Below are 15,218 nucleotides of genomic sequence, written 5' to 3'. Positions count from 1 at the left end.
GTTACAGTCATAGTTACAGACACACTGTGACTTCACATGTGCATCAGTGGAAGTGCAGTGTGCTGTATGTGATGATGACGTACAGCATCAGTAGTGGAGTGTGCTAACATTAGCCACCATAAGCTACTGGTCATACCAGAGTGTGAGGCTTCCATAAAGGTGTACTCAATGTATGGAATTGTTACAATGTAAAATTCTTGTTAGATCTAGAAGTAAATGGATGTTAAATGGCTATTAACGCTTAGCGTCTGCATGGAATATGTTCACACAGTGTGTTTCTATCCACCAGGACGTCCGACATGTCCGATGAATGTGTAGTTAATGTGCTCGTCGGTGTTGCGGGAGAGCAAACATTTTCTTTGGATTGAAGCAGTATATTTGGTTAGATGAAAATGTGTTGTGAATTTTGTAAATTATTACATTGAACTTTTTTCAACAAATGTTGACTTTTGGACTTTAAGAGGCCCTGGAGTTATTGGTAATGTTTGGATCACACATGTCTGAAAACAATCCTGCGTAGACACCACTGGAATCTAATTCTACAAAGAGTATAACATTCACAATGGAGTCAGTTTGTAACCGGTACTGACAACGTTACCCTACTTATTTCCCCTCTCCAGGTGTGTGTGTGTGTGTGTGTGCACTCGGTGAAACACGAGAGCAGAGCGCTGCACAATGAATATGGGGAAACACTGATTACAGAAGCCTTATCTTTATCTGTGTGTATAAATACAATCGATGATGAGTATGAGATACAGTCTGAAGTCAAAGAGGCTCCAGCCAAAAGGAAACAGAAATGTTGAGTGTTCATGATGATGTCATTCTTTATACAGCCTGCATATCAATTGATTTTAAGCTCAATAAATACAGATAATAAATCTCCCCCATTGCAATCTTCCAGGACATTCAGACCGGCACCAGATGGGTTTTCCATCGTTTGACGTTCGACTAGAACACTTTTAATAAAATCTTTTTGCGCTACATTTGTATTGAAACCTGACTAATGATAACGTTAACATAGTAAAGTTTAGCACGCCTCTTCGCCATGCTCACTTTGTTCATCTAACAAAGTGTACGACTAGATACAATGTTCGATGATGAAAGGTCAGGGGATCACAGTGTATGAATATCTGTACCAAATGTCATGGCATTCCATCCGGTAGGTGCTGAAATGTGTTACTCAAAACCAGCACTTCAACCTCATGATGGCACCAGAGGAAAATTTGGGGATCACCAAAGTCAGTAGGATTCATTGTGTGGCCTGAACAAAATGTTGTGATAATCCATCAAGTAGTTGTTGAGATATTTCAGTCTGGACCAAAGAGTTAAAAGTCCTTATTCCCCAAATCAGGTGCTGATGAAGGTGGAGCCCATGCGCCCAGGAGCTAATCCTCCTGGTGTATAGAAAGATGCCTGCCTGCTAACTTCTCACATCAACTGATGCAAAACAGATGAAACTTTATCTCAGGAAACAATTCAAAGCTAAAGATAGCGCTCAGGCCTCGCTACATTACCGGGTCCCTCCCTTGGGAGTTCCTGAGCTCTGGAAATACAGCGCCATGACATCAGCGTCTCCCAACAATGAGCCTTTGTTACGCGAGCAGCTCTGGGGAAGCTCTCACTTGCACTGCGGTCATTGAGATCCTGATAAATGACCTCTGAGGTCATTGCCAACAGTGTTTACACAGCCCTCATCCTCCTTCAACCCTGTATAACTCATCTTGCCATTGTCAAGTGCAATTGGATTTAGTGCAAATGAAACCTGCATCCCTCAGGCCTGTATCCAGCTCTCCTGACAGAGTGCTCGTGTGTCAGAGGGCTGCTGTAGCTGTGTGTGAAGGGCAAGTGGCCTGCCTTACGATTGAGGGATTATGAGTAGTAAATGGACTATAGGACTTGGAAAATGGCGTGTGGAACATGTATGGAGGAAAGACATATGTGACGGTAGGAGCAGGAAGGGGTGAGGGCAATGTCTGTGTGTGAGTGTGTGTGTGTTTAATTTGGGATTACGTTACAATCTATAGATGCTGAATAGCTGACCTAGGTACTTTGGCTCTCATGCCTTCTAACTCACTATCAATACCTTCACCTTTCGTCCTACACACAGACAGACACACACACACACTACAGTAGCTTAAAGTTAAAGCAGCAAGTGGGTCTGTAAGTGATGGATGAAGTCATATATTTTTAATAATTTTTCTATGTAGAGTTTTTTTGCCCACACTTCTTTTCAGTGATGCCATGTGCTCCCAGATCTCAGCAATCTTATCATTACATCAGAAGAACGGCCAAAACACTTTACAACTGCTCTCACGCACGCACGGCACGCGCACGCACACGCACACGCACGCACACGCACACACACACACACACACACACACACAGAACGCACAACAAATGTCTTCCCTTGAATTATCTGCATTTAGCCATTAATAGAAATGGGAATCTTTTGTGAAACTCTATTTCAATTCAAAATTGATTCACGATTCAATAAACAGGAAGTCTTATTTATTTATTTATGTTAACGTTATCAACAACGTACAGAAAGGTGTTTTTGGAGTCTGTGAATATTAATGTACAACCAACTCTCCTTACATTTAGTCATGGTCATAAACAATTCAACTGAATAGATGCAACTGCTTAGTTCAAAGTGTTGACCCGGGGGATATAACATACGTGTAGTAATGAATATATGGGGATCAAAGGCGCATATAAACAGCTGAACTGACATTAAGTATGTTTACACATTGCAGTGTATTCTCTTAGTTATGTACTGTAACAAACCGCACTCAGTGCGTCAGATGTTTTATTATTATCAACACAAGCTAAAGGCCAGCGTGTAACAATCTCTCTGCTGAGTTTGTGTAGAAGCAGTGCTGCTGGCTGCACACTCTGAGGGGAGAACGCTTCATACGCCCAAATGTGTGTGATGCCTAGTACTGTCTCCATTTTCTTCTATTCTGGTTCACTCTGTTTGTTTCCATCTCAGTGCGAACATCTGCTAGTTGACTTCTAAATGAACAGTTTGATCAGCTTGCTGTGGGTATGTGGTGTCATATTCATATTCGTGTCACTTCTGGACGCAAAAAAAACAAGACGGCAACGGCTATATACAGTCTATTTGTGGAGGTGTCTGAAGGTGCAGCTTCTCTAATGGCCATAAGAGACAACTAGACCTGTACTGAAATAACCGGAACACCCCCAACTTGTGCTCGACTTTACACTTTATCCTTCTTGGACCCCTGAATTCATTCACAGATTCCTAAAACTGATTTTAGTACATTGCTTATTACATTATCTTGATGGAGCTGAAAATAGTGCTCTAGTTTCCCTTAATAATAAGGTACCTTATTAAAATAAATACAACAACCTTTTGGTGTAAAGCAGTGTTACTCATTGCGCGGCTTTAATTGGTGGCTCGCGTGGCAGTGGGCTAAATAAAGGGGAGATAGATATGATTATGCAGTCAATACAGATGTTTCATAAAAACAAGCAGGGCTATTACATATAATCCATTAAAACACAGTGTCTGCTCTATTATCCTACAAATAATACAAATAATTGATAATAATGATTGATCAAAGATGCAAATACAGACTAGAAACAAGATATTTAAACTTGCTCGGCCGACACTGACTCACTGCGGAGTTGCCAGTTTTGGCGGTCTATCAGCACTACAATGGCGAATGTGCTCTTTGACGGGTAGATACGTGGTGGGCTAGTATATAAATAAATAAACTTAAGCTCATTAAAAATATGTTATCATAAGCATGCTTACGAATATAGACATTTGCTAAAAAACAATTTATATAGCTAAATTGGAACATTTAAATTGGAGGATACTACGACCAACCTGGCACTTCATACTCGCGTTAGCTTGGCTCCGGTTGACTCGTTTCACCATTTCATGCTAGTTAGCGTGTGTTTCTACAGATGGATCGATTTCTTATTAAAAATAGTTGCACACCAGGTGGACAGAAACAAAGCGTGACAAACAAGGAACATTAACATTTGTCTTTGGAGCATCAAACCACCGCAAATCGAGAGGAAGATGCTGGAGATGTGGTTTGTGGACAGACAACAGCTGCTCCCGTTAAAAAAGAAAGGTACGAGCCATACAAGACGAGCAAAGGAAAAATTCAAGAAAAGTGGACAGGAATTTTTATTTGTCCTCCAAGAGTCGAACCCTTCGTGCTTAATGTGCAAACAAACCCGCTCTGGTTTCAAGAGAAGCCATTTGGAGCGGCATTTCCAAACGACGCATCCAAAATTCAATGGAACTTACGCACCTGGAAGAGAAATTAGTAAATAATAATAATTATTATAATTATAATAATTATAATAATAGCAGCTTTCTTCTTCTCTTTCTGGAAAACAAAGGCTCAAACACAGGACAACTAATACAGCTGAACGATTATCTGAGGCATCTTTTGAGACCGCATGGATTTTGGCTCGGGCAAAAAAACCTTCTCAGACTCAAAAGTTGTGAAAGATTGTTTTTTGGCTTCAGCAGAAATATTGTTTGCAGAGTTTGACAACATCATCCCAGTATTAAGATAATCCTGCTTTTATTGAATGTATTGGTGCATTGCATATTGTATGTTCTGGCTGGGATGACAGATTAATAAGCAGACATGCTTTTTATGACTGGATGTAGCTTTTCATACTTTGCGGTAATAGTGGCTCTCCTATTGACTTTGTCCTATCAATGCGGCTCTTATGTATAAAATTGTGAAGACCACAGGTGTAAAGGGATATGATAGAACTTTAGATCTTGTTACTCACACTTTTCAATTTCTCTGCCGATATACATATCAGGTCTGTCCCAAATAAAACTAATATTCAAATCCAAAAATTTAAAATCGAATAATATACATATATATATTTTTTATTGTATATATATATTTTTGATTTTTAAATATATACATATTTATATATATAAAAAATATAAATGTAATTAAATATATATACACATATTTATATACGTATACATATATATATATATATATATATATATATATATATTTATATACATATATTCATATATATATATACGTATATATATATATATATATATATATATATATATATATATATATATATATACGTATATATATATATATTTTGTATGTGTATATATATATGTGTATATATTTATTTACATATATTCCTATATATATATATATATATATATATATATATATATATATATATATATATATATATATATATATATATATATATATATATATATATATATATGCATATGTATACCTATATAAATATGTGTATATATATTTATATATTTATATACATATATATATATATTTTGTATGTGTATATATATATATATATATATACGTATATTTACATATATTTATTTACATATATTCATATATATATATATATATATATATATATATATATATATATATATATATATATCATTTACACTGTATGTTCAAATCTGGTGCAAAGCCAAATATGTCACATCAAAACAAACTGCAATAAATGAATCATTTTTGAGAGGGAGCAAAAGCGCTGTTGCTAAATGAGTCATAAAGGATGTTGAGCAGAGAATTATTTCATCTCCTTCACGAGGCAACACAGTGTAGGCGTGAAAATGAAAGTACACATGCGGACTGCCAGACGCCCACAAAGCTTCCATAGAGGAAAACTGACAAGATTAACATCACCTTTACAAAATACAGGGATTTCTTTTAGTGTTTCAGATGTTTTGCATTGCAGGAAAACCAAAAGCAGCATTCTGCTATTTGTGTGACACGCATCCAGGAGTCACACGGCAGCAGAGGACAGTGACTCACATTTTGATCTCATCATGGATGAGATTTCCTTAGTTTCCCATGCTCCAGTGCAGTGTGCTGTGATCTCCTCCTGCTGTCACACTGAACACCATGATGACGTCACTGCCCTTTCTTAACCCAGAAACCATTAAGGAGTCAGTCCTGGTCCTGTTTGATGGATCCTGATGCAGCAGAGGGGGACTCTCCCTCCCCAGGGAGCCTCTCCATGGTCATCTGTGTTTCCTTACACTTCCCTCCTGACACCACTTTGCCTTAGGCTGCTCAGGAAGTGTAAATTAGATCAGGCTTGTCCGGTTTCAGGGAAAGAGAAGCTGGTGTTGCTGTGTGAGTCATGCTCAGGATGGGAAAGCTGCAGACATTTAAGTTCTCTACACTGGCAATCCAGACAAATCAAACAGGAATTAAGAGTCAAAACAGTTAGATATAACCCGCGTGTTTACTGCAGTGTTTATAAGTGACACAGCCTAAAGTCTTAAAGCAATTAGGAACAAGCTATTTTTTATCCAAATACATAACTTAAGACTCTTAAGAGTTTTCTAACACTTGTCTCTGTAGTTCTGCTAAAAACCAAGACACAATCATGAAGCTGCACTTTCAAGGGGCTTCATTTATAACTTGTGTACGCACGCAATGTTGGGATTTACAACTGAGACGGAGAGAATAGTTCATGTGGATGCTGAAGAAGCTATAATGTAGTTTGATAGTGAATGTTGGGGGTCCAGAGTGAAGCGACACATGAAGAAGGGGGGCACAGATGAAAATGATTGAATCCTGTGCAGCGTGTATAGATTGCAGTTGTGGCTTCGTACGATTGTTTCAGACTTGTTGGATCCAAACATTTCCAATAACTCCAGAGCGCCAATAGTCTAAAGTCAACATTTATTGAAAAAAAGATACATAGATGTTTTTATCTGACCAAATATTCTGATTCAATCCATATTGTTTGGTGTTTTTCTTTTCAAATAACTGTTACCTCTCTTACAGCACACATCTGTATTAACTAACAGCAACATAAATTACACTTATACAAAAATACATTTAGGCTCTAACACTACAGCTGTCAATTATATTCATTATAAAAGGTTGTGTGAAAGAAATGTAAAAGAATGACTTTCAGTACAGCCCGATATTAATATATATAATATTAAACTCGGGACAGAAGTCCTTCCACCATGAAGAAGCAGAACTCTGAGAAGTTAATGATGCAAAGCTCTCTGGCTTCTCCTCTCACACGAAGATCAAATGAGCATCAATTACACAGATATTTAAAAAGTATACTGCTAATTGTTGTCACTCTCCAGCACTCTGTGACGAAGCACAGAGAGACGTCTGTGTACCAGTCTGAACACTTTGCTGACTGTTAATATGAACTGATGAAGCAGAAGTCTCAGAGACCCTCCACAGTGAGCACTAAGACTACGTAACTGCTTAGTGCAATTAACATGTCTGCTGCTGCGGATCAACAACAGGGCTCACATGTGGGAGGACTCAAGTAACGACCCCCACTGTTACAACTGGGCGGCTGTGGTTCGATCCCCCGCCCCTGCAGTCAGCATGTTGAAGTGTCCTTGGGCAAGATACTGAACTACAAATTGCTCCCGATGGCCAAGTGTGTGTGTGTGTGTGTGTGTGTGTGTGTGTGTGTGTGTGTGTGTGTGTGTGTGTGTGTGTGTGTGTGTGTGTGTGTGTGTGTGTGTGTGAATGGTTATCCCTACTGACGAGCTGATGTGCACCTTGCTGGAGCCTCTGACTGTATGAATGTGTGTGAATGACATGTGTTGTAAAGCGCTTTGAGTGATCGTAAAGATTGGAAAAGCACTATATAAAAGCAGAACATTTACAACTAAGCATCAATAATAATAATATTTGATAATTAATTCATTATTATTTAGACTGTAAATGTATTTTGACCTTGAAATTATTGCTATAAAACTGATGACGCGTGCGATACGGTTTTCATTATTGGTGTGTTTTCATGTCCCTCTCTGAGCAAAGAGCCTGAAGGAGAGACAGGAAGACGACGACGACACGCATGACCTGCAGGTCTCAGAAAAGCTTCTCTCGTCTGAGATCTGGGATGTGGTGATTGTAGGTGTTTGAATGTAAAGTTCAGTTTACACTTTATCACCACACAAATCACTGTCAGCCAGTCCATGCTCGTCTGAACCTCTCACACTGCTCACCGGAGCAGATCTCTGAACTTATCTCATTCAACATAGATTGTTTTGACTTTATTTAACTGTTTAGTCACTTTGTGACGCCTGCGCTGTTCTGCGTTAGCTTTGTTATGTCTGGCTGCGTTTGCTTTTCTTTATCATCTGCTCTACACAGGTCTGTTTTACAGAGATAGTGATCTCAATGGAATTACCGGATTAAATAAAAGACATATATATATATATATATATATATATTATATATATTGGAACCATTGCATAGTTCCTCTTCTCACTCGTACCCTGTAACAACAAAGCACTGCATTGTTGTGTTGTGGTGCTATGTTGGGTCTGAAGCGACCCACGTGGTTGCAAAGCATGACAGAGTGCTTGTTGTTTGTCACCTCTGCTGCTGTAATCCTTCAGAGCACTAAAAAACCCTAATTGCATCACATCACATCATCTTCCCTCAGCAGCAGACATGGAGATGAACGTGAGAACATGTTAATGTGTCTCGACAGGTGGAACCTCCACAACATCAAGCAGCCTTTGCAGCTTCATGTGCGCTGTTACATCAGCCCAACTCAGGCCAGGAAATACTCCAGAGGAGCACCGGTAGCTGCTCTGTTGGCAGATCATTTGAGTACACGTGAAACATTCTGTACTGATAGTTTGTGAGGGAGGGAGGGAGGTGGGAGTCTGCTCCCCATATTGGTTCAGCAAGTTTTAGAACTGTTGAACTTTGAGTTGCCAGTTCGAGCTGATGAGAGGCCCCTCCCCCCCACGTGTCCCCAGGTTCAATGAGTTCCTTGGTGAGAGGATGGTCACAGGAGAGAGAGAGAGTCTGCGATAACAGCAGATTTTATGTTATTCTCTTTCTTCATCCGCCGTGTCTCTCAGACACGCTGAACAACAGATTTAGCTTTAGCTTAGCAACCCCTACATGGCATATGTGGATTTAAGCAGAGCCCAAAACAGCTGACCATCATCTCACCATCTGCCCCCTTCTGCACCAATCACCTCCAGCCATGCCAGATGGGTTGCCAGATCTGTGGCAAGGTTACGCACCAGATAAAGCAGAAATGCCAACAATGGTTGACGGTGGTGGAGAGACGTGTCGGAGGTTTTGCTCCTGATCATTTGGTTTGGAGTTGTGTAAAATGACACTTAAATACATACTATTAAAATTCAACATACTATCATCTCATTACAGCATCCTGCACGCTGCTCTTATGGACAGATTGTCTCCTCATTGAGAATTCTCAGTGTGCCTCTCAGAATTCTAAACAATGGCTGTTACGACTGTTCCAAGACAAACAGCGGCAGCAGCTTGGTGTTGATGAAGCGCTTTAATGTCAGAGAAACCCATCAAACTCTCGCCATGGGATTAGAAAACGTTTTTCTGCCGTGACAAATTTGCTGGTGGTGAAACTTTTCACAAGGTGTGGACAAATGGATCCATGAAATATTGAACGTGCAACAGTACAACAACAGGCGTACAAAAGGTGTATTCTTTTCAACGTGGAGCCCGAGTCAATTTCAAAACCAAAGAAATGTTCTGGGATCTGTTGCTGCACATCGTGAGGCCAAACTCTGTGTGAAGGCAGCACAACTGCTCTCCATGTACGGCTTGATTCGTTTTTAATATTGTTTTAATATTTGAAGCCACTGCAAAAACATGTTGTGTTAGCTGCAGAATCCATTCTCAATGTCCAGCAGTTAGAGGATTTGTCCATTGATCGAGGCTAAATTAAAATACTCTGGCTAAAGAAAAGTCACATGCATTCAATAAGAGTCCACACTGACAGTGGAATTCAGATCAGGTTGACCCTGACACTAATGTGGAAACATGGCTCTGAATCAGTTTGTTCCCAACATGGTTCCCTCGCTGTTCAATGAATCTGATCAAATGTTTGGGATGATTAACATAACAGGAAAAATAAATAACTCAAAACCCAGGAGACGTGACAAGTGGTCCCAAATAGATATTGCTCTGAGCAGAGGACGAGACAGAAACCCTGCTTCACACTTCCTTCACATCATCCTCCAGCATGACACACTGAAGCTGAGCTGATAAAAATAGACGTGTTGAGAGAGTGAGTGCTCAGTAGAAAGAATTGAAGAAGGAGACACAGAAACAGGGAGGACAATAAGAAAGGAAGGGAAAGAGACAGAAAGAGATCCATCAGACATTCTGAGTCGAGTTTCCTCTGTCTGCCCTCGAGCTGTTCCACGCCTCCTGGGACAGTGTGTACTTATCACCTTCACACACACACACACACACACACACACACACACACACACACACACACACACACACACACACACACACACAGTCAGACTGCCCTTGATCACTTCTTCTCACTTGCACATATGTACACACACACACACACACACACACACACACTCTCACACTCACACACACTGTGTGTGAGTGTGAATTATGTATCAGTTTTACACAAACAGCCTCTCAGACAGCCAGCAGCAGAGAAGAAGAACACCTTGCTCTTTTCATCACTGATGCCATGTAAACTTTGTCTTTTATTAATACTGCTGTCTGCAGCATAATGTTTTCGCTACATTAGCTGGATTCCTCGTTGTTTGTGTGTTCATACTATTGTGATGTTTATTGTGACATGAAGCTTACAAGACATACATCACTTCATTCACTCAGTCAGTCAAGGCTCGTCCATCTGCTCCCTTGTGGCCGTTGTGAGGTATGACAGTCTCACTGCACACTGATCCAGTCACTGCCTGTGTGCTTTACTTCTTTACTGTGGAGAGTGCTTTGCATTGGAAGACAACACTCGTCTGTACCTGATGCAGGCAGACGCAAAATGCACTTTACCTTTCAGTATAATATTCTAACAGAGCATCAACATGTCACACTCTGCTGAGAACACTTTGTCCTCTTCTTGCTCCTCTCTATCATCTTTTTCAAATACTATTTTTAGTCATTAATTATTCAATTTGATCATTTGTGATTCAAAACAACATCAATATATTTGTCTTTTCACCCAAAGTAAACTTTTTGTTTATTCATATCAGATTTTTGATTTATTTTCAAATGAATGGTATTTTAAATTCATGGTACCAATTTCAATATCTAGTTTTTGGGCACTTTCTCTTTTAGTGTCTTCCTGAATTATAAAATCTTTCACATTCCAAATTCAAGCCATTGCCATGAAAGTAAAGGATCCTGGATGATACAGGGATCCAACTTAGTTATTATAATTAAACAAGGCTTTGGTAAAATATCATCTTGAAGTGCTTTCTCTCTTTGGGAGAGTGGACGTTCACACACACGAGCCTCAACTTTGTTAGAGTTTATTTGTTAAGCTTTTCTTTAGAAAAATGTATTTAAAAAAATGAAGATAGAACGCACTTCAAGATGATATTTGAACAAAGCCTTGTTTAATTATTAGAACTCAATTGGGAGTGAGGCTCTGCCAGGCTGTGCTGTGAGAGGTGATGACCCTCCTGACACGCCACCTTCTGTGACTGAGCACATGTGTATATGAATAAGATCAAATGTGCATATACGTATGTGCATACAGCAACACTGACACATAGTACACACACACACACACACACACACACACACACACACACACCCATCCCCCCCAGGGAGTATGTCCTCACATGATGTAGTGAGGATGAAAATAGACAAAGTGCTGTGTCTATGTTTAAAACCCATATCACACATGTTTAGGTATTTTGACAAGAAAGATGTGAAGGGTGATGACTCGCAGGAGAGGTTCGTTGTGAGGCTCAAGATATGACAAGATGTCACTTTCATTATGAACGCCTTTGTCTGTTCATCTTCAACTTTTCCACTCAGTCTCTGTGATGCAGCTGTGGTTGACTAACGTTGTCACTTCAGCGTTTCAGATGTGCAGATTCATGTATTCTTCAGGTTTACGTCTTTTTCATTTTTATGGCCAGGTGTGCAAAGGTGTGAACATGGAATGAGCTCCGAGCACGCTCCGTGCTCTGCTCCTCACGTTCCTTACATTCCTCCACATTCATGCTGTGCTTTCAGAGACAGGATAGTGGGACTGAAATCAAAATCAAGTTGTGCAGACATGCTGCACAAATCTGTTACTGACAGCCGGACTGGATTCTCCCTTTATCTTTAAGTCCTTGATATTCTCCACAACAGACACGGACAGCAGATACACACCGTGCACACCACACGTGTGTTCCAGTGCATAGTGCACATCTCCTGGATCATGGAAGACAAGTTGGTTTTGAACTAGTAAATTAAAATGAATACGCAAAATACTACTTGATGCCCAGTGATGTGGAAATGCAACATGATCAGTCAAGTAATCAATTAGTCAACCAGAAAACTATTGGTAATAAAATGTTGATAATCAATTAAAAACATTGTATATTGACGTTTGTTTTGATCGGTTTTATATCCCAGTATACTTTTGGTCATACAAAGCAAGACATCTGAAGACTATGGAAACTGTGATTGACATTCTTTTACTGCTTTCTGAGTATGCATGCTGTATACTGAACAATTATTGATTCATCAATAAAAGCATTAGCTACAGACATGTTAAACATCACCAATGATCTGCTGTCATTCAAGATGGGGGGGGGGGGGATATACCGGTATTGACAATAACCGTGATATTTAAATGCAATAATGATTCCATGTTAATAATACACATTTTCCAAAAAAGGACAAAACACACAATATACAAAGTTAAAGATGAATTTGACTGTCAAATCATGATTCCTCTATTGTGACAGTCCTAGTATCAAGCAACAGACTTCAGTGTTTATGTTCTAATGCTTTAATGTTACAGCTGGTTACCTCTTCATGTGTTCCACCAGAAGAGCAGATTGAAAGCAGTTATTTTAGGACTGAACGCCTCCACGCAGAAAACACATTTCACACTCCTCACAGGATGCCAACCGACTGTCCTTCATTCAGCAAAGCTATAAACTAGACCGTAAACACAAACACACACACACACACACACACACACACACACACACACACACACACACACACACACAGAAGGAAAGAAATGGCACAACATGCCCACACCACCACTTGAGTTGATTCTTTGAGTGACATTTATGTTCTGGTTTCTGCTGTATGTGTAAACATCTTCCTCTCCAACTCTTTAGTCCAGAGACAGACATCTCAACAACTCCTGGCCAGTTGCCATGACACTTATGTTCATGGTCCCCAGAGGTGGATTCATAATTAAAGAAATGGCCGGTCACCTTCAACCATCTGGCCACAAATTCCCCTTGTACAACAGGGATATAAAAATGAACAATAGTCTTCTGTATTATTGCTAGTGATGGTGGTGACTCTCTGATCCTTCCTGAAAGGAACAGGAACAACTCAGAAGAAACTGAAACAAACTGATTGCCTCTAGAGCTGGACCGCCGTAAGCTTTGATTCGGTTTAGAAACATCTGGCGGTTTAGAATACAATACACAATATACAGAATGAATTAAAATACTCTAAATATCAGAATACAATAAATATGCCAAACTACTAAAACTAATATATAAACATACTATAGTGGGCCTTTTTTAATAAGTGAAGACTGTACATTCAGATTGTAGGCAGCCAGTAGTAGAGGTTAAACACTGTCCCCTATTTCTTTGGAGCAGGTGGATCAGAACTACACGTTGCACCTTTAAGTTTCAGTTTTGGCCGTCCCAGGGAAAATGTTTGGGAAACCTTGCAAAAGCCACGTTCAGGCACATGTCATAATTATTAATAATTCATTATTTAAGCCATTGTGTGCATTTTTTAAGTTTTTGCTATGATGTCATCCAGTGGCAGTATCAAGCATGACAGTGATGCACTGTTCAGGTGTCTTTATTCTGTACTGCTTTGTGTTTAGTGGGCTGTTTCGCTTCGCGGTTTGTTTCCAACCACTTATTTAAAAAAACAAACCAATTCTCGTCGTTTTCTAAGAATGAATATTGATAGTAGGCGACTGGAAGGATCTCCTTGTTGTGCTGCCGTGTGTCAGAGAGCCTGTTTGTGTCCAGTATCATCGCCTGCTCATTCTGCAGGGAAGTTGTCGGGCTATATATTAGTCCCTTGTCCTTTTATTTAACTAACCACATCCCACTTGTACAATAAATCACACAATACATCGATGGAAGACTGAACCGGGGGCACATGTTTTGCACGGGAGACAAATGCCACAACCGGGGTTGGCGCTGCTGTCATGCTGCTGGGGGAGGAAGGGGCTGCAGAGGGACAAAGGACCCAGCCTCCCACCCCCTTATTCCCGCCCTCAGCCGCTGAACGGCCGCTTCAGTAAACAGCGACCTCGGGATAAAGCAGAATCCTGTATGGACTAACACTACATGTTGACGGCTCGACATGGAGCTGAGAAGGATTGCTTCCTTTACATAGATGATGATTCGCCACATGTGTAAAATATGAATTACTGAGCTCTTCTTTTTACTGTAGTAATACATTCAATTAACACCCAACCATCCAAATAGACTCAGTTAAGATAATATGTGATGACTGGAGTGAGTGGCTACTTGTATGACTTCTTTTAGCCATTGTAAACATGTCTTAATTGTGAACAGATTAGCTCTTTGTCATCCTTCTCTGCCCTCTTCCATCTTCCACCTCTGTGCTAATGGGAAACAGCAACATCAGAGTATACAGCACTCATTGTGTTGGGGGTTACATACAGTTCAGCTGCTGAATGGAGCAGATGAGAGGTGACTGAGGCCGATAAAATATTTACCACCACCACTTCCACACAGTTATGTTGAGCAAAGAGTGATATCTCTCTGCTGCTTTGTCCCAGAGTTACACTCACAGCATAGAGAGATTATTCACTGTAAATACAGAATTATTAAAGGGACTGCTTTCACAACATAAAGGTCAGTTTACTAATCATGCAGGATTATATAATGTCTTCTGTTGAGCTTGGTCAAGTAATTACATATGTCAAATAACACAAAAGATGTCATCAGTGTCATCTCAGCTTGACACTTCAAACGCATCACAAAGAACCAACCGAGACATTCACCTGGAGGGTCAGACAAAATATGTTATTGAGTTGCATTCTGGGAGCTGCATGGTGCAGCATTTTGGACCCATACTAGGGACTAAAGGTCAGAAAGTCTTGACGTCCGCTTCACAGATTCTTTTGCAAGAACTCCAACTTTATGGAAGCACAATACTAAACGGTTGAAATGCCCTTTTGCTCAAACCAACGTAAACATGGTG

At 39.9% G+C, this 15,218-nt stretch overlaps 1 protein-coding gene across 1 annotated transcript in view; it reads right to left on the bottom strand.

Moving 5' to 3' along the window:
• Positions 1–13,299: 13,299 nt before the first annotated feature.
• Positions 13,300–15,218, bottom strand: part of daam1a (dishevelled associated activator of morphogenesis 1a) — an 11,248-nt gene continuing 9,329 nt past the window's right edge. Inside the window, exon 16 of the mRNA XM_029461233.1 lies at positions 13,300–13,329. Within this exon, the coding sequence (XP_029317093.1) occupies positions 13,300–13,329 (30 nt within the window). The remainder of the gene's footprint in view (positions 13,330–15,218) is intronic.

The sequence above is a fragment of the Cottoperca gobio genome, chromosome 22 (genome assembly GCF_900634415.1).
Source record: "Cottoperca gobio chromosome 22, fCotGob3.1, whole genome shotgun sequence".
NCBI classification, from domain to species: Eukaryota; Metazoa; Chordata; class Actinopteri; order Perciformes; family Bovichtidae; genus Cottoperca; species Cottoperca gobio.
This window is presented reverse-complemented; position numbering and strand designations above follow the sequence as displayed.